This window comes from Corapipo altera, unplaced genomic scaffold, assembly GCF_003945725.1.
Source record: "Corapipo altera isolate COAL_440 unplaced genomic scaffold, ASM394572v1 100, whole genome shotgun sequence".
Classification (NCBI taxonomy): Eukaryota; Metazoa; Chordata; class Aves; order Passeriformes; family Pipridae; genus Corapipo; species Corapipo altera.
This window is the reverse complement of record NW_020884952.1, coordinates 765,185-786,517: the sequence shown is the minus strand read 5'-3', so window position 1 is coordinate 786,517 and position 21,333 is coordinate 765,185. Positions and strand designations below refer to the sequence as shown.

General features: G+C 36.8%; 1 protein-coding gene across 1 annotated transcript in view; it reads left to right on the top strand.

The window, feature by feature from the left end:
• ELP4 (elongator acetyltransferase complex subunit 4) overlaps positions 1-21,333 on the top strand; it is a 141,647-nt gene that overhangs the window by 6,925 nt on the left and 113,389 nt on the right. Inside the window, exons 3-4 of the mRNA XM_027663359.1 lie at positions 7,542-7,663; positions 20,576-20,707. Coding sequence (XP_027519160.1) covers positions 7,542-7,663; positions 20,576-20,707 — 254 coding nt within the window. The remainder of the gene's footprint in view (positions 1-7,541; positions 7,664-20,575; positions 20,708-21,333) is intronic.

The window sequence follows — 21,333 nt, the reverse complement described above, 5'->3', positions numbered from 1 at the left end:
TGGCCTTTGTATCTGAAATTTTGTTTAAGTATTTTGAATGGTTGCAACATTTTGAATTAGTTTTAAAACTAAAGAACTAAACAGGGGAAAACTTCTTTTAAACCTCTTTTAGCCACTATAGGAATTACATTGTGGTATCTTCTGTTGTTTATAGGGCTCATGTAACCTGCACTAGAGGCTGAAAAACATTTTCTGTTTGCCACTGAGCAAGCTAATTACTCTGCCTCTTACTATGGCCTGTTGTTTTTTTAAGGGTAGTTTTTATTTTTTCATTTTATCCATCATTAAGGACAGTTATTGATGTGTCACTGAATCTTAGAAAATGTTGATTTTTACATAAAGTATATAAATGAGTGTATGTTGTGGTGCAGCTTAAGTAATTTGAATAGTTGCCTGCCAGAAAAAATAACTGACATTGCCTAATTCAAGCCATTTTCAGTTGGAGGAGAGCTGCAATCTTGCTGCGCTAAAGGAAGAAGGAAAAAATACTGTTAGATCCTGTTATATTTTACATATAGATCAGAGATTGTGAGACTAGATTAATTTTGTTTCGTCTTCCCGTTGCAATATTTGCTGCCCTTTCCAGTAGACAAACTGGTTGGCATCAGATGAACCCACTTGACCTGAGCTCAGTGGCACCACATGAAGTGAGCTCTGTGTTCTAATGGAAGAGGTGGCAGGACTCAAATGATGTGAATGTGGCAGGATTTTTTACCTGAACCTTTTTTTTTTTGACTCTCCTCTGAGCTCGTGGCTGGCAATACTAGTGGTAGGTTTTAATTTACTTATCCTTATAGTTGCATTGTTAGAATATCCTGTCAGTATACCAAAAAATTCTGTCATGAGATTAGTCTAGGCAAGCTTAATATTATCAGGATTGAAGCTGTCAGTGATAAACCTCCTAGGAAGATCTTTCTGTGTTGTACTCCAAGTGTTATAAAAAGGTTAAATTCTTCCCCCTTCCTTCAACATTCTCTAAGGCAAGAATAAATTGCATTACTTTTAGCTTAGCTCCCTTTGCAAATTAAATGCTCATCTTCATTATTTGACACATTATCTTGGTTAATTTAACCAAATAATAGTAGATTCAGGGTATTAAAATATTTATTTTAACTGTTGTGTTCTGAGATGTAGTAATGGCACAGGTACTTGCTAAGACTGTAAAATATTGCTTGGAATCTAAGTGTACAATTTTTTAAACTCAATTCATAATAAAGAGCACCGTGATTTTCAGTTGAACTTAATTCTATAGTATATTTTTTTGACAGTGTTTTAATTACATGAGAATTAGAGAGCTGAGGCATCTGATAATCTCATGCAGGACCCTGGTTACTAGAGGAGCTTGAAACTTCCTGCCATTTGTTCACGTAACAAGAATTTGTAGGATTTTAACTAGTCCTTTAGTTTCAAGAAATCTTGCTGTGGTGGGTTTGTAACAAGCATTCTGATGTGACACCATCAAACCAGTTTGTTCGATGTAACTGTGAGACCACTTTCAGCCTTCCGGAAGAATCTCCCCTTCCAAAACAAGTTGTGTGGCTGTTGATTAAGCACAGTCCTTCCCTCCTCCCATCTCCCAGGTACTTCAGCCTGGTTTGTGTCTGTTTTGCCAGCCTGGGGAAGAGTTTCCAGAAGGATGTTACTTTGTTTTTAAACATAAAGCCTTGTTTATGTGACACATTCTACACTGTGAGTTACAGCCCGCTCAAATAGATCTCTCCTGGGTACCCTGTAAGAACATATTCTTACCTACCTCTAAGATGCTCTAGTTTTGACAAGGTCACTGACAGCTAAATGTTTTAAAGATTATCAGTAGGAGGGTTTTTGTTGGTAGCTGAGGTCAGTTATTAAAAGTTAAAGATGTCTGGTTAAAAGCAGGTCTATACTTGTACATTCTAAGCCTTGAAGCAGTTTCAGCTACTTTAATTAGCTACTATTATTTTTGTTAGACATGCAATTTAACCTGACTGGTAAGAGCTCTCTTCACTTGTCAATATAACTGAGTTTATCTTCTTTTTAAAGCTGAAAAAGATAATCTCAAGAGAGGTACAAAACAGTGATTTGCTGAATATAATTCTACAAAATACCAGTTACCAGAAATCACCCTCCTGAAGTATGGCCAAATGCCAGATATTGTAACTTATATGTTTGACAACTCCGTTTTGGCATGTGCTAATTAAATGCAAGTGACACAAAGTATATCCCCTCCAGCTTAGTAAATGTGGACATTAGAAAAGTATCTTTTAAATGGAATTTCAGATTATTAAAATAATCGCATCTTCTGACCTGCAGCAATTCAGAGAGATGTTTCATAGCTACAGAAAGACACACCTTAGGTCACAGGGCCCTACTGTAGAACTATCTGCTGAAAAAATTATCGATACTGATAGGCTATGACAGGCTTTTGGCAGCTTCAGGGCAACCTGTCTAGACTTTGTACAGAGGGAAAAAAAATAAGCTATCTGTACATTACATTGTTGCAGTCCTACTTTTCCCTTTTTACAGCTCCCACCGTTTTAAGCAATTATACTACAAATTACTGCTGGACCTTGTTTCAAAGAGCTTCCTGTTGTTTATTATACTGGCGTTTAAAAGTCAGGTGTTATAAATATGATCTGTAAGTGTTTGTTATCTTATGGTAGATTTTGTTCCTGACTTTTTGTTCCTCCTCTGGTTCTAGAGCTTGTTCTGTATCTCTCTCCTGAAACATGAATATCTCTGTGCAGAGGGGTTATTTATAACTAGAGACTTTTTTATTATTTACATATCAATCACATATTTACATATCAATTTTTATAATTCCATTTTTTCCTTAATTTGTGTATAAATTATATATTTGCGGTGCCTCAGTGATATCAGTGTCTCACTGATGGCCCTTTGTCTTCTGTGCCCTAGATAAAATCCAGGGCCTCGAAATTTTACACCTAATTTTGTGACCCACGAATTTCTTTTGAGTAGTAGCTACAGACAGTCTGTGCACAAAGGTATTGAGAATGTCTCTTATGTATCCAGTGTAGTAGTGAAAAGAGCCATAAATAGGAATTGGTCTTTACCCTTAGTATTCCACGTGGGTATATGTTGGAATTCTTTGCAGTCATACTGACAATGCTACTTTTTCTCCGTGACAGTTCCAGCCATGAAATAATGCTGTTGTGGAGGGAGACCGAAGGGTAACAATCACAATAAACTATTTTATTTATGTCCTTATATGTAGGATCAGAAGAGGTTTTTGTCCTGGAGACAATATGCATAACTTCTAGGTAAATAGTCTCTTTTCCTTGTGTAGTTTTACGCTTCGCTAGTTACTCACCTGCTACTTAGCTGTGGAACACTCTTTGTTCAGCAAGAATCAGAGAAAGCTGCAGAGGGCTGGGTGACTTGTGGTGGCTGGGCCCAGATTCTGCAGCTGCAAGAGTCTTATTTGTGGTTGTGCCTTATTAGCTAGAAGTGAAGTTCCCAATGGAGGCTGCTGACAGCACAGCCCTTTGCTGTGGAGGCTGAGAATAAAGATTTGGGCCAGGTTGGTCCAAATTTGGCTGACTCAGATGAACTCAGGTGTTAGTTCCTACACATTACAGAACGAAGGTGGTTCTTCTGGAAATTTTGGAAAAGTAAAGAGAACAGTTGAAAATTTATCAAAATAGTTAAGTCCAAGCATTATCAGCAAAGTGTTTCCATCCGTGATTCTGTGAAAATAATCAGTGAGGTACCTGTGCTAAATGATTTGTTTGTTTGTTTACAAGAAGAAAGCCAGCTGCACTGCTGTGGTTTTGAATAGTAAGGTTACAATTGAAACCAGGGTACAATGGATGCTATCAGAAAAGCCCCATATGGGTGCACTTTAGATCTTTTGAATACCACAAAAGTTTAGTGACCTAGAAATGAATCAATAAAAAGCCATCCTCTATTTGACAAATTGAAGAACTGAGGGATTCTTGCAGATGCATTGACTTTAACAATTCCAGATACACTGTTTGTAAAGGCTTTCTGAGACACATTTAATCCTTAGAGTACTGTAGCAGACTATGAGGTGGTTTATATTTAGATCACTCTCTAATACTTAATTTCCTATTTTTACTGTAAGTTTGCTGTTATTAAAATCAGTGCAAGCAAACCAAAGGAAAGGCTAATGCTAAAACGATGTGTCCTTACCCTGAATGTGAATGCCTTTAATTTGCTGCATTGACAATGCCTTATTGTTTTGCAAAATACATTTGGGGTATGGCAGTGTAAGAACATCTCTACTCCTCTTATATTACAAATAAGTCAATGAAGTTAATTATCATCTTGATTAAGTCAATACAAGGGTTTATATCCATGTTCCTTATTGCTTTTCTTCTACAGTTTGTTTTAACGTTTCAGCATTTCAAATAAAATTTGAGTAAAAATTCTTCTTTACTACTACAGATTTATTTCCTCATGGTTTAGTTAAATAATCATCAACACACAGTGTGATTTCTTGCATTTATACCCCAGCTTATGGAGTTTGTGTGTTATGTTTGGCACAAAATTGAGCATGTTGTTTACTATCTAAGGAATAATTAGTATCAAAAATGATGATCCAGAAAGATTGTCTGTATAGCTGCTGCACGTACACAAATCATAAAATAGCTGAGCTAGATATTTGCTTATATTCCATTAAATATCAGCTAAGTCCTGTCTGCATGCAATACAACTCGGGTTTTCTGTGCCTCAAATGGTGGAGAAGGTGAACTTTATCCTACAGATAAAAATTAATAAACCAAGATTTTTTGTTTACCAAGGATGATGTTAAATGTCACCGCTGAGGATCCTTCCAGAGCACCCGACGAGTGTTCCTTTTGCTCTTTTTTTTTTTTTGAAGAGAGGGAGATCTGACAAAATAGTCTCCCTCCACTGACACCTGCTGCAGTGATGTGATTACAGGGTGGCTTCTTTCAGGTAGCTCAGACAATTTAAAAAAAAAAAAAAGTAGATATCGTGCTGTCACTGATTTTTAGGGGGCCTTGGTTCTTAAATTGAGAGTTTCATAGATGGAGATTAGCACGTGGAAATCAATGTACTGTGGATAATATATTACCAATGATATTGCAGTAAGCAGCCAAAGCAAAAATAACTGGAGAGAGCCAATGTTGGAGGGGCAGGAGCTGTAGGTGTTCCTGGCCTCCAGTTTTAGGGGAGACTCTGTGTATTATTTTCCTCTTGTTGAAACAGTTCAAGATCTAAGCAGGCTCCAAAGACTATATTTACAAAATAAGGCTGTAATACTTCTTCATAGCTTTAGAAAGTGTCTGTTCTGCTTTTTGCTTCTGCAGCTTTAGTGCTTCAGTTTTACCTGGATTGACTCTTGTCTCCACCCTAGTCTCGTACCTGGGTCTGCCTCCTCAGTCACCACTCAGTGCATGGAGCTGAGTTACCAGGGAGACAGTTCTTCAGTCACACTATTCATGGCTTTACAAGGATGTGAGAGTAAACTACATCAAATATTGAACTAAGAGCTCCACACTTCCAAGGAAATTGCAGTTTGTAATTCTGTCAATGCTTTCAGAAATCAGTCCTGCTGAAATGTTAATAAGGAGCCCAGCACTGTCACCAGTGAGCTTTTGTCAGTACTGTCCTTTTTATGATACAGGTCTGTCCATATCACTACACTGTTGTGTTTTAAAAAATGTAGGTGTGTTATTGCAAATACAGTATCAAAGATAACTTATATTGATACAATCTGAGTTCTTAAAACCTGAAGACTCTACGATAAACTGGATATATCAATGGCAAGTACCAGTAATGGTACTGCTGTAGTTATTGTATTCCCTTTGGCTTCTTTGGATATCCAGTTTTATTTAATCTCCTGTCTCAGTGATGTGTTATGAAGCATTTTTCTCTACCTTGAAATTCTGCTTTGGAGTCACTTCTAGTTCATTGCTGGGTTTTAATGAAAGGGAAACTCTTAAATAAATATTTTTCCGTACAACAAAATATGTAATCTTGACACTGTATCTTTAGGGATTATTATTATGAAGAAAGAAATTTAAAGATACAAATTTTCCAAATTTTAAGTGTATCCCAAATACTAAATTTAAAAGTGAAACAAAAAAAGCAGGAAATAAATTGTTTTACCTGATACCCCATGGGAATTGGGGAATGTCTCTTGGAGACCTATTTCTTTTCCAGTGATCTTGAATACTTGTGGTTTGAATTTCTTGGTAATCTTAGCCCTTTTGACTCTTAAGCTCCAAAACATTGTATTTTCATACATACTGAAGTTACAATATTCTTGTTAGATGTTAATGACAACTTTCTAATTTTCTGTCATTGTTATTGGTTTTCTGGTTTTTTGGGTGTTTTTTACTATTTCATATGTGTAGGGAGGAAATTGTTTCCAAGTCACACAAAGAATGGATTGAGTCTTGTTTGTTCTCTATAAAGAAAATCTCTCTGTATTTTTCTGCCTCAACATCCCTGTCTGTTGTCTTCCAGCAGCCAGATTAACAGATGAAAAAGTAAAATTGTGCATTTACTTTTCTCCCAGACAAAATATTTTAGATATCTTTCTAAATAAATGTCAGGGATGTGTTGCTCCAAAGGACATGATCTAAAATGTTACGGGGCAATTAATGCCATAGTTATATTGTTGGGAACTTTTTTTGCTGGCATTAATGCTGCTAATGTTGATATTTCCTAGAATTAAGGAACATCAGAGGTGATTCAGATTTCAGTTGCTATGTACTCATTCACTTCCCCGGTAACTTTAAGTCATGATAAGTTTTAATTGTATGAAGTTCATTAAGATTTTCTAATTCTGGTAATTTCTGATGCTTGCAATAAAGAAGCTGAAGGAAATATTGGCCTTTCTGAAGCCAGTGGGAGTTTGTATTTTCATGTCAGTGGGCCAGTACTCACAATGTCTGTTAACAAGTATTGTCTCATTTCTTAAACTGTAAATCCATGTGTCTTTTGAGTGTGTTCCTGACTTTGCTCTGGTTAGCTCTCAAAAACAGTGTTGCAAATTACATATTTTTTTTCAATACAGACATCGGGTTTGCCTGTTTTTGTAGTTTTCACAGCTTTGAAAGAAGTGCAGATGTAAGAATATCTCAGTAATAAATGATACCTCTATATAGCTTTAACATGCCCAAATATGATTGAATTTTGAAAAGCATCAATTAATAGATATTTTAGGCGAGTTAATGTTTTAAACACTAAGAATGTAAATATTAATATAATTCTCCTAAATTAATAAGCCCCATCCCATTAACCCATAAAATTCAGTAATCTTAGTTGATATTTATGGGAAGCCTTGTAAGAGAGATAATACTGATTGCTGTATCCCATCCCTAATTAGAATCAAATGCAGGATTGAGAGCTTTTTCTCTGTCTTGAAAAATTCTAAATGCAGTATTATAAGCATTATGTTTTAAGTTTTGAAATCCTGTCTTACCTCTGTTGTACATTATACACTCCAGGAGACAGAGCAAAAGGGACCTTTTACAGTGTTGTGAACATACAGGTGGGTGATTTATCTAACAACAACAAAAAAATTCCAACCATTCTTGTTTTCACAGAGGAAGATAAATACGGCCTTTACTCCAATTTGTTGTTCAAGTATTTTCTCGCAGAGGGAGTTGTCTGTGGACATGACCTGTTTGTTGCTTCTGCTAAAGAGCATCCTGACAACATCTTGAAGGTAAATAAGACTCCTTGCTTTTGATAAGTAAGGCTATAATCTCTTGATGAACTTAGACACATTTTAAAGTGTGTGTATTGTGTAGTAACAAATTAATTAATCTTGTTGATTCCTAAGAATGTGTTGGGAAGTACAGGAGTATTTGCAGTAGCCAGATTTGGGAATTAAATTTAGATCCCTAGCCTCCATCTATGGACAGTGGAGTAATATCCTCCCAAGGCCAAATCAGGTTTGGAGCCAGTTTGTGCTTTATTTTGGTTGTGGATGAAAACCACTGGATTAGTGGAATGGTTTGAGTAAACCCAACTCTTCCCAGTTTTGACTGGCCTCTCAGGAAGAGTGGTTAAGGGGCTTCCAGTATGTTATGGTGGAAACAGTGCACAAATTGTGTAGATATTTATTGTAGTTTCCCACAGAGAATAAAAATACCATTTAACATCTTTACAAGTTCCTTTACACTTAACATTTCGTTCTGTCTCTTTTTTTGTGCTTGGGAACGTGGTCAGCTTTGGGTCAGGTCATACAGAAAGGATCCTTTCAGACTTCAGTGGACTCCTAATCAAACACTGATAGTTTCTATTATAAGAAAATTATATAAGGGAAAAAGCCTGATCAACAGTGCAAAAAAATGCTGAAGTGTGAGGATAATCTTACAAAATTTCATTAAATATTTTATGTCTTTCTAAGGCTGCGTTTTTCTAATATCAGAAGTAACATATAATTTACTGATTACTTCTGCATCAAGTGAAGTCTGGCTATTGCCTTAAGCGTCTTCAGAGACTATTTCTGGACAAAATGATTACTTTTCTGCTTTCCTGTCTAATGGTGGGAAATTCTATGCCTTACCTATTCAATATTCAGTACTCAGGAAGAAGTATATTCTTAATGAAATTATACGACTGCATTGTGAAAAATCTAATTTATTTTTTTTTAATGATCTTGAAAGTAAAGAGGGTTCCTTTAGGGGTGAAATTTTTATCATTTTTTCTTGTGATTTAGAGTGAAGCCGAAATAAATAGGTTACAAATTGATTTTTAAGTATGAATTACATAAGAACATGCTATATTTTTTCATAATAATTGGTTTTAAATAACTGATAATAAATTCATTGATTCCCTGGCTGTACCATTACTGCAGTTGTATTCCTTATTGAATTAAATCATTCAAATGAGTATTTTTATTGCACTGCGTTAAATTTTCTTAAAATAGAGTAGCAAACATGCATTTTATTCTTCTTTCATTCACCTTTGATTCAGTTGTTCACAGCCTGTCATATTTTTCCTAGCTCCTTCATGCTTTTGCAAGTTAATTAACAGACGTTGTTCCCCTCACCTCTCCTTCTTGTACCAGTGTGTTTGTGGTCAGTGAGTTTGATGTGCCTTATCAAGCTCTGTTGTCTGCTCTGGAATAATTTTCCTTCTTAATTTCCAGGGTTGGACACTAGGCAATAGCACTGCACTCCTCTGTTTTAACTCCATAGTGGTGTTACTGTAAGAGACTACAAATGAATGGACAATGTTGCTGCAGGAATGTCGAGGAAAACATAGTTTTGTTTTGTTGTCTCCCTCCATTTGTGTTTTTTGTGTATCCAACAGTATTCTTGTCTGAGCTTTTCTTGACTTATTCAGCACTTCCTTTGTTTAGCAAACCAGGCACAGCAGAGTTGATTTCTCTGATTTGTATTGTGTCAGTGAAGTAACCCTCACTCAGGTGCTTCAAGAAGTCCTCTCCTGTCATAAAAATGAGCTCTTTGGGTGACTTCACCAAGTCAGGATGTTAATACAGCATATCTGACCATTGAATAATGTGGCATTTTATTTAATGAGATTATTATTTAATGAGATTAGTAATTAATTTATTTTCATTATCTGATTGGGCTGTATTCTGTACTGGAAAGGCAACATAGACATGGTACATATCAACCTGAATTACCTATTATGCTTAGGGTTTATTTTATAAAATTCAAGTATGGATTCAATAAATTCCATGGCTAGTATTCTAATTAACTGGTGTATTACATAAAGGCAGTTCATTAACTGTCCATATTAAATGTCTATATAGTGTGGTCAGTCTATTTATATGTTCAGTTCTCTGCCAAGATGCCATAATTGCCCTATTCCAATTCTGTGATGTGATTGGAAGTTTCTTGAACCTATAACCAAGACAAATATTGCTGGTAGTAGGAAGGGGAAAAGACATTCTTATAGACCATAATTATCTTGAAATTGTGTATAACTAAAAGACAAGCAGAGGATAAAAAGCCCTGATCAGCTGCCTAAGATATATTATATTACCACCCACCAATTTATCCATCATCCTTTGAAAACATATTCATGCCTTTTGTAGTCAAAGCTCCTTCAGGAAACTGGCATTAAGATGTAATGCTGAAAAATTATACACCTCTGGTAAAACCTGCAGAACTATATACATGCTGGTTTCTAGAAAGTATTTTAAACATTTGAGAGCATTTCTGTTCATTCCATATTCTTCAAAAAAGGCAACTTTTTCCTGTAGGGGCATAAGTACTTATGTTATAGTATATAACATAAGGAATTATATGATGACTTCTGTGATTGATCATAAAGTAAAAATTGTTTGCACTGGTAAACGGAAAATATGTTCAATAATAAAATTACTTCAGATTTGGCATTAAAATTCTACAACTACCTAAACTGCCTATAAAAGCATTTCCTTACCTTTATTCCTAATTATTTTATTTAGGCTTGAGGGGGGAACTGGTGCTCACAAGTTTTAATGAGAAAAAAATGGGTTCTATTTGAGTTATAGCTCACCTTGACACTAAATACTGCTTTTAGTTGAGTTGCTTTTGCTGTACCAAGTGGGATGGAGAGCAGCCTCAGCTGGCTGACAACACCAAGCTGTGTGGTTCAGTCACTTGCTGGAGGGAAGGGAGGCCATCCAGAGGGACACGGACAGGCTGGAGAGGTGGGCTCATGGCAACCTCAGGAAGTTCAATGGGCCAAGAGCAAGGTCCTGCACCTGGGTTGGGGCAATCCCAAGCACAAACACAGGCTGCATGGACAATGGATTGAGAGCAGCCCTGAGGAAAAGGACTGCTCCAGGGAGTGCTGCTGGATGAGGAGCTCAACAAGAACCATCAGTGTGCACTCACAGCCCAGAAAGCCAACCCTGTCCTGGGCTGCATCCAAAGCACCGTGGGCAGCAGGTCGAGGGAGGGGATTCTGCCCCTCTGCTCTGCTCTGGTGAGACCCCACCTGGAGCACTGCATCCAGCTCTGGGGTACTCAGCACAGGAAGGACATGGACCTGTTGGAGCAAGTCCAGAGGAGACCACAAAGATGCTCAGAGGTCTGGAGCACCTCTACTGTGGAGACAGGTTGGGGTTGGTTAGCCTGGAGAACCAAAGGCTCTGAAGAGACCTTCCAGGGCCTGAAGGGGGTTACACGAGAGCTGGAGAGGGACTTCTTACAAGGGCATGTAGTGACAGGAAAAGGGGGAGTGGCTTTAAACTGGCAGAGCACAGGTTTAAATTAGATATAAGGAATAAATTCTTCACTGTGAGAGTGGTGAGGCACTGGAACAGGTTGCCCAGAGAACTTGGGGATGCCCCATTCCTGGAAGTGCTCAAGGTCAGGTTGAATGGGGCTTTGAGCAACCTGGTCTAGTGGAAAGTATCCCTGCCCATGGCAGGGGGTATGAATGAGATGGTCTTTAAGGTCCCTTCCAACCCAAACCATTCTATGATTTTATGATTTTTCTTGAAAGGAAGACTTATAGGTCTTCCTTTGTTCTGGGAAACAGAAACCAGCATCTCTTGTAGCACTACAATTTCCCTGTGGGACTCTGGCCAATGCTACATCAATGACCATTCCATTTGGTACCTGGAAGCCTGAGGTGGCAGAGTGGGAGATCCAGAACTCCTTTCTAGAACCGTGTCTGTTCATCTCCTATGAAGAAGTTGAACACTTGATCCCATTATTGCCTTTGAATGGATTTTTTGTTTTGGAGATGGAATTTTGTTGCAGGATACTTCTGCTCTCCGCTGAGATTGCCTTTTGGAGGTTCTCTTACAAGAAGAGAGGATAAAGAGCACATCCTTCAAGAAAGAAAACATACTTTGACACCATCTGTGAGCCTGTTGCTGATGGTGGGGATCCTTTTCCTACCTCTGCTGTCTCATGTCATGGTACTTCCAGGTTTAAAAATGAGCGTGCAGTTTGCTCTCTGGAGATTTACACAGAAGATTCTCTTGAGTATTAAAGTGTGCCCCTGTGTTAGATGCACAACCTCCCTGTGTTTGCTGGATGCATCCTGAAGTCACACCAGTCAGGTGGAACCACCTGAGTGCTGTAGGATACCACAGTGAAAGGGAAAATGCAGCTTCCCTTGGTGCACCTAGAGAAGTGTAATGGCTTATTAAAGATAAAAAAAACCCTCTAGACCCAAGGTTTTTTTTAAAATTCTTACCAAGCTGAAAAGATCTCTACAATAAAAGTTAAAAGTATATTTTAAAAGGCATTTTGCTTAAGTATGTAATTTTAAAAGACTCAAAAAATTTTTCCTCCAACAAGCTGGTTATACTTGGGCAAACCTGAAGGACAGGAAGTGCACATTTACTCGTTTCCTGCTGAAAAGGTGAATGCAGGGAGAGCCTGTTATTTTCAGGGTCATTTAAAAAAAAACAACAACAACAATAATAAACCACCCGCTGAGCTTCAGTGCTGTGTTACTGTGTATGCAAACAACATCTGGAAAGAAAACATAGCTGTCCACATGGACTTTTTTATTCCAGCAATGTACATTCAACCGTGTAAAATGGTTGCTTACGTTTTTCCCTCACAGATAGGATTCCAAAACATTGTTTTGTCAAAAGGAAAAATGCAAACCTGGAAGAAATGATCAGGCTGGTGGCCAGGGCTGTCCAAGCTTCCATTTTCAAAGAGCACTATTCTGACTCCTTCCTCTCCTTCACTATCTGGTACTGGGAAAGAAGCTGTGTATGAATGCAAGAAGTATTTTTTCTGTCATCTGATGTTTTTAGGTGATACATAAATTAAAAGCATAACAACTTGAAAGGTAAAAGTATGCCTGCAAATAGGACTACATTCCTATTCTTTTTTTCTAATTTTATTTTCAAAATATATGAACTTGTTACAGTGATTCAGCTGCTGCATGCTGTTAAATGATATCACTTAATACACAGAAATCCAGTTATAGCAGAACTGAACTTTCTAACACCTCTCTCTCTTTCTGGAGTCTTGAGGTACCACAAAGACTGGGATTGAACCAGTCAGCTGTCTGAGTTGAAAAGCCTAACTTCTTAATTATGTAGCTGTTGCTCATCTGTTTACTTTTCTTGCTTGCACATTGGGTAAGTGGAATATCTGGTTTATATTTTTCTTTGTTAAAATGCAAATATTTTAATTATGTTGTAATATATAATTTTCTCCATTAAGAACTGTGTAATGAACTTGACAGAGAAGTTGTAAGAGTGTGAAAGAGGACACTTGAAAAAAAGTAATTGCTTCTGTTTAAAAAGAGTTAAACCCACTCTGGGAGCTCTCTAAAGTGTAAATCTTTGTCAAAAGTTCTGACCAATCTAATAAAAAGCTTTTCCAGAACCAGAGGAAATAAATGTTTGGCTTAAATTTCAAGTTTTCTATCTACCAATCCTTGTCTATTTATTAAGATGTTTTCTTTCATCGTCCTACTTCTGAAATTACGTATTTTTTTAAGCACACATCTTAGCTTAGCTTGTTAAAAGTATCATAAAAGTCACAAAATCTAAATGTTTAGGCTCCAGTGTTCACAAACATCTATTTTACAAATCTAGTTGGTGACTTTGTAGAGGTGACTTTTTCAATTTATGAACTGTTGCTTACAGTGCTCAACTCTGAAGGTGTTATTGAATAATGCTGTTACTAAATCTGTTTAGGCTACTGCCTTATACACTGCAGCAAAGTTTACAGAATTTTGGACAAGGGCACTCATTTTTATTTAGTTTCTTCATGTTACTTCTTTTATTATGCCATTGGCTGATGTGTTTATCTTTTACATACTGAAGGGTCCATGAACTGATTGAGAAAAAAGATGAATTTTGTTTTTAAAAATCATCGAATCATCTCTCCTGCATTCCTGGGTTTCAGTGTTTTGAAATGGAGCCATAATGCAGGGAAGTTACAGCAAAGAGTTTTATGGCTTGACTGTACAGTTTACTTCTGTGTATGTGAATTAGAGAATATATTCTCACGGGTTAAAAAAAATACCCCTTAGAGTACTTGCAATTAACCTTTTTTATTTCCTAAAAGAGAGGAATATTGCTTCCCTTTCCTCTTCACACAGTTCTCGTTTCTCCTGGGTTCACTTGGTCTTCCTGAATGCCAAAGAAAAGTTTCCATAGAACAGCTTTACCTGGAGATGGAAATAAATTGTTGTACAAGGGCTGCTGAAAGGAGAAAAATTCTGTATCCAGTCATTTATGTTCTTTAACAATAGACCTTGTATTCACAACTATTTGCAATCAAAATAGAATCCTCCTTCCTTTTGGGAGTAGGGCCCTTTAAACTGACATTTATATAATACATTATTGAAAAGAAAATATTTACCCTTCCTGACTTACCATCTGGTGTCCTTTAAATACTAAAAATTAACATAATGAAGAAGAGCCTTAAATTCATGTGAATTTAAACTATTTAAATGTTGTTGCAGTTAGAGATCAACAGTGAATCGTACTCCCCTTGATATTATTTCAAGTTTCTTCCACCATACTCATGATAATAACTGCATTGCAAAATGGTTGCATAAACCCATGTGAACAACATACTTATTGATACAGAAATAGATAATGTTTTAAATTCTTAAGTACCATTAATTATACAGTTATTGAAACCCGTGAGGATCAAAGGATTTTATGTGAGAGGGATTTCACATACAGCTTGGATTATGTTGCCAAATAATAGCACAGTAGTACTTCTTTAGAATTGTAAAATAGCTTAGAGAGGAGTATGATGCCTATAGTTGGTGTAATGCATTGGTAATTAAGAGGGTGTGAGGTTAAGCTTCATTAACTGCTGTGGGATTGTATCTTGGATTTTATTATCCCCTAGAGAACATAAGAAGTGAGAGAGGTCAAACTGTTAGAATCTGATTTTGCTTCATGCATCTGCCAAAACAAGGCAGGCAAAGTAATGTGGCAGCAAACACAGGAAGACCTGCATTGCTGGCAGACCCAGGTTGTACACTGTTTTATTGCAAAGATAAAAGGTTTATTACAGAAATACATTATTTCATGTTTGCAATAAAACCTTCATAGCTTGGTTTGCAGGAAACGAAATTATTTTAATTGCATTGTGATTTAATGTGAGCACTTCAGAAAACCATTTTTTTTCTCCCAAACTTTTTTTTTTTAATTTTAAAACAGCAACAAGCTTTCTTCTCTCCATCCAAACTCCCCTTAGTAACTTTAACACTCATCTGCCTTTTTGTGTGTTCATGCTGCATAGCAAAGATTTGTATTTTAGTTGACCCCAAGAAATGCTGTATGGTTTTTTTTTTTATTTTAACTAATGCACTGCTACATGCTTTGTTTTTTTATATACCTTATGAAAGATTTGTCTTTTTTTTAGCCTGGGAGAATGTAACAGTTCTCAGAAGCTGACACACCGATGCCACAAATTTTGCAGTCCCAAAGCTTTTCAAAGCTGTATGATGTGGGAGCTGAGATATTTTTAAAAAAAAATAGATTAAATAGAGATGTTATGGGCTGATAAATCAACTCTCCTTTTCTTAGACCAGTATTTAAATAGCACTTCTATTACCAAATTCTGGCTGAAATTTTGAAAGTAAATTTAACATATTTTAATAATACCGTATTCTTCTGAAATTCTGATTTTGATTCTAAGAAAATAGATTTATTGAATCCTAAATCCTCAATCCTTTTTTAAATTCTGATGATTTCAGCAGAATTTAAGTGCTTTTTATATATGTTCTCCCACAGAAATTATGATTTAATAAGACTGCTGCAGACTAGTGTCTTTGTTACTCGATTTGCAATGACACTTGGAGACGGGGAGTTGTGCTAAAGCCCTGCTCTTGAATGTCCCACATGCAGATATTTTGAGGAAAAACCACCTTTCCCTGTCACTCATAGGCCCCATGCCCCCCTCTGCTCTCCTGGGTGTCCTGCTGGATCGTTTTCAGGCCAGTTTTTGTGTGGCTGGGCCAGAAGCAGCCCATGTTCTGTGACCAGTTTGGCTGCTGATCTGCTTCACCTCTTCTGTAACTCCTAATATTCTTTCTAGTTTAAAGGACAGTCTGAAAATTGAAGAATAATCCCTTGTAGTTCTTGGACAGTAATTAAACTTTTCATGACACTGAAGAGTGAAGTAGTATATATCCAGCCAGCCAACCTTTACCTTTGAGAATAAATCTATGTTATGACAACTGGAGGCTTTTTCTCACTTGGATGTTCTGTATGGGCATGGTCAGGTTTGGAAACTGCCATTTCCTTGAAACAAAGAATAGCATTTAATTATCAGTGTCAGAAGAAGGGAAGCCTTTTGTTCCACTTCTAGTTATCATGAAGAATAAAAGAGGATAATGAAGATAAAAAGAAACGTGTGGATCATTTTAATATTTCCAGTATTGCCCATAAAGCAAGTTTATATAACCTCCTATGTCTGTAATTCTACCCAGTCCCAAGCCCTACTAAGCAATTTTAGGCTCTCTCCCTTTTCCAGATGTGCTTATGCAACGTTCTAGTTGAAATTTAAAAGAGGAGTTTTTTTGAAGTTAAATACTGGGATACATGAATCAGTACATCCTGAGGAAAAACAACATTAGTGACCACCTGGGTGTCCTGTTTATTTAGTCTTTGGGCAAGCTAATGAAGGCACATGCATGTTGGCTTCCAGTTGGTGCAGATATACCTTCCAACTGCACCTGCATGTGCCTCTCTTTCTTATAGTTTACTGTAAATGGCAGGGAAAAGAGGGTAAACAGAAGCTGGGAGAGTAGTGATGATGTTGGGATGCAAATCAGGAGGTAAACAATCTTTATTTGTTCTGTTCAGTATTCTTTATGTAAAATTTGTTCGGATTACAGATACACTCTGACCTTGAATAGGATTGGAATTTTTTTTTTCTCCTGTTTGTGCTTAAGTACAACATCTTAGCTTGTATTTAACCAAGTTAATGTAACAGGTTGAGCTCAGGCAATTGGTTTTCAGAATCCCAGGTGGCTCCCATGGCAGACCACCTTTTTCACGTTGCAGCTAATTACGTACAAAGCCTACTAAGAGGCCATGTAGTTCACAGCCACCACACACAAGAGTATGATTCAGGATATGTTTTCTTAGGACAGGGTGTGTTGGGGTAGAAAATGGCATGGCTGTGAGACCTCATGGCCCCAGAAATGTCTCAAGGCTCAGTGCATTGTGTGAAATCGCTTCTTGCGTGAGGATGAGAATGTGGTACATCTAAGAAACATGTTCTTCAGCTAAGCATGGGAGTTATGAGGTAAGAGCACTTTGGAAAAGCAGCCGAGGAAATAAGAATTGTTCTTGGTATGAGGGAGTTCTTCAAGTGCTCCTGGTTCCTTCTGTGGGGCAGGAAGAGAGCACAAACCAGACCTAAGCTGGTGCACGTGCTCACTGCCACAGTAGAGAGTTACGGCTTTCTCATGTTGCTTTGGGTGAATTTAGCCATGTTTAAGTCATTCTCTAGTGTTAGAAGTTTTTTACTATGTCAAAATTAAAATTGTTATGTCAGAAGTTAAAAATAAACTACATTGGCAAAAAAAGGCTGTTTTGAGTAGAGACTTTGCTAGGTTTTCATCTCTGGCAGCCAAAATCTTTATCAGCTTCAGGTGAAACCATTTTTCCTTGATCTCTTAATCTGCTTCGTTCTTAGCAGCACTCAAGGCACACCACAGTGCCTAATTGTGTTGCACTGATGGTGTGTCTGCCTCTGATTGTTTTGGGCTGAGTTTCTTGGGTGTCAACAGCTCGGATTTGTGATGTCTCCCTGCCACAGAGTGCCACGGAAGACGGTGACGGTTTTGTTCTGTGCTCGACTGGAAGGCAGGAACTTTTTTTCAGTGTTACATGTTATTTAAGCAGCTTCTACTTTATCAGTATTACTTGGAGAACCTTTCACCCCTTATTGTCCTTGACCTCTGTTCTTTTTTAGCATATAATACATTTTATTTGTAAAATGTACACTAACAAATTTACGTAGGTAATGTCCCTGTCTCAAATTTGTCTTTACCAATTATTATATGATAACAACGAACTACTTGTACAAATGGCAGGCATTTGCAGTGACTGTAGAGGAGAAAAATATTAAATAGCTTTAAGAATATATTGGTGTTGTTTTTCTTGTTGCCTCCAGGAAAGGTGAATGGTAAAATATGGCATTTTCTGGATTTTGGCTTTGCAGATGATGTGATACCTGCCCAGTGATGTTACAGCAGTGTGAGGTTGCAACTTGTTATATCAGTGGTAGTATCTGAAACAGGGGCCAGCTTAGGGAGTCTGAAATGTTTAGCCAGGATTTTATGATCTCTGACAGGCACTTGTTATCAGAAAAACACCACTATAAAAAGTTACAGGTAGTGCCTGGGTGATCTTGGTGAATGAAGGGAAGAGATATCTGGAAATGTTGTTTTGACCTCGGGATTGTTTCCTTACAGAACTCTCTTTTTTAAATGAAAGTTGGTGGGTTTGGTTTTTTATAATTGCTAAAATTGAGGAATATTTTGAGATGATCAAGTAGCAGCAGCCCTTCATTGAAAGACCTTTTTATGGTAGGAAGTTTACATTTGTGGATAACTCTATTAGGAAATCAAATCTGCACAACAGTTGCACAATGTGTTTTCAAAATAACACCTTAATTGGAAAATAAGTCTAATTAACTCTTTATTATGGATTTCTGTGTTATAAGATCAACAATTCAAAATAGCATCTTTTTTCTTTTTTATAAAAATACTTTACATAATGCTCTTAGGAGTAAATGTAGAGGATTTTTATCTGCATATATGTGAAATGCATTGGGGTGCTTGTCAGCTCATGTTTGTATTTATACTTTCTCAGAACCTTTCAGTACAGTGTTCTGTTTTCATTTTCTCCTGTCTGCCAGAAATCTTTGTCTTTGATTTGAAAGCTTTCCTGCTCTCTTGCTGGGTAGATGTGATGCAACTTTAACAAAATTAATTTATTTTTTAACTGAAACAACTGCTATAAATCTGTAAATTTAAGGAAAACTGGAAAATTAAAATTTTAATCTTCATGTAGATTTCCTACCAATAAGCTTAATTTTTACCATCATAGTAATACAAGTTTATTGTATACAAGTGTATCTTTTAAACAATCTGCAAGAAATCTGAACATATAACTCTGTGCATAACCATTCTTGTGAATGGCCAATACCAGGCTTTAGTTTATTTGCAAAAAGGAAATAAATAAAATTCTTTGCTCAAAGGTGTGCCTTCTGTCTTCTGCTTAGCTGCTGAAATATATAGGTACAGTTGTTCTATTTCTACAACTTTATCGAAGTTATAAACTCTATAAAAGTTTTCATAGCTTCCACTGCCTCTTATCTCAGAGGGTGTGGTGACCAACCTCTGAACTAACTGTCCTGAAATTAGAAACAGTTGTTCTCAAGTTTCTTAAGTAATTGTAAATATTATGCTAATTTACACTGAATAATCCAAATAGCACATGTTGTTCATAAGATGATGTATAGAACTATATACAGGTTGTCTGTCCTGCATTCTTGAAACCCAAAATGGATTAATTTAAACCTTCATTGACTCCTTTCTGTGTGTGTCTGTCTATAATTTCTGCCTGCATAAAACCATGAGTGTCATTTGGATGTTTATGGCCAGCATAAGCTCTGCCCATGTGCAGAGTTTCATGTGTAACCCGTACTTTGATTGAGACTCTTCTTTAAAGTCTTCAAATTTGGTTTTTATATGTCTTTACACCTAATACATTGTAACAGAGATATACTGGCTAGCTCTGTATATTTTTAACCCTTGAGACACATCTCAGTTCTCTCTCAAGAGTCACTGACTAATGAAAACTTAGTTTTCAAATAAGTCTTGATCTGTTTTAAGCAGATAAAGAGATCTGTGCCCTCCAGCTCACAGAGACGGGTGTGATAAAGTCGGCTCAGAAAACTTGGTTGCACTTCATTTCTCTAGTAGCTGTAACAGCTTAGTGTATAAATTCTGAATGCTTGGTATCCACACAGCGCTGTTTACTTTTTTTAACAGTACAGCAAAGGTAGAAAGTGTGCATTAGAACTGTATAAAAAAATCCAGGACTAAACATCCTACCCTTTCTTTTACTCCTGTGTTTGTTTTCGTGTTCATGAGGAATCCATCTTTAGTAGGTATCATGCCTGATGGTTAGCAGAGGAGAAAAATCAAACCATCCTGTTACAGTGGTTTTCAGCTGGTGTCTGTAGGCTATTATGGTCTCTTGAATACATTTGAAAGACTTACAGAAGCTAACAAAGATCTTACTTTAAAATAGGCTTAAATTCACCATGCAGGGAACTTACCCACTCTCAGAAATGGGATGGTTTAGGAGATCAACATTTAAAGACAGATTAAAAAAGAAAAAAAAGGAATATGGATGCTGCTCAAGTTGTTTGTATCAAGTAGAGTATAAAATGTGGCATTTCCATTCTGCATTCTTAATTTTAGTTGTATGATTCATTTCTCTGATGATAATTATGTGGGGGTTTTTCATGCTCAGTATTAGTAGGAGCCAGTCTGTCAGAGCAGTGTTTTTAATCAGGTTTTGTTACAGATTTGACAACTGTCCTTTATACTAAGATAACTGTATTTTCTGGGGAGGGTGTGGATAAAAATCTGAACTGCCATTTCTGCTGTAGAAAGGTGACATTGTTTTGCTCTCTACCTGTAGGAACTTCCAGCCCCTTTGCTTGATGATACCTATGGAAAGGAATTGGGAGATGAAACAGCAGCTGTTAAGTCTGAGGATTTTCAGGATTCTATGAAAATAGCCTGGCGCTACCAAAATTTACCAAAAATGGAGGTAATCGCTATTTCCTACTTTTTTTCCTCTTGCACTCAAAATGAATTTGAAGAGCAAGTGCTTTTCAGTAGAATGTAGACAACAGAACTGCTAATGGACACTGTTACAGGATTGCTTCCAGAGGGTAAACTATTATACGTCACTGTAGTTTTTAATTAAGAAAGGGATTTTAAGACTTTGCAGGAACTGTAAAACTTAATATGGACAATAATAATTTTAAACTAAAAAGCCTTAAAGTGCCATGGGATATTTTTTTAGTGAGTACTACTAAATTGAGGTAGCTTTTTATGAAAGTTTGAAGAATGTGCTCACTTACAAGGTTTGCCCAAATTTAGTTGTACACAAATCACTTAAGCAGGTTTAATCAACACTACTTACTAGGTCTCTGTAGTGAAAGTACTGTGTTGAAGCAAACTGTTGACCTGCTTATCCATGTGCATAACAACTAAAGTAAGCACTTGAGATTATATCAGCTTCACTGTCACTGGAAACTAATCACTGTGCAGGGACAATATAAGAAACAAGCCCAGTGATCAGTCTTTCAGAGTTTACAGTTGTTACTGTTTGTGAATAATCAGTCTCCCGTGGCTGGTGACTTTCTTATTTAATCCAGTGGCACAATCAAT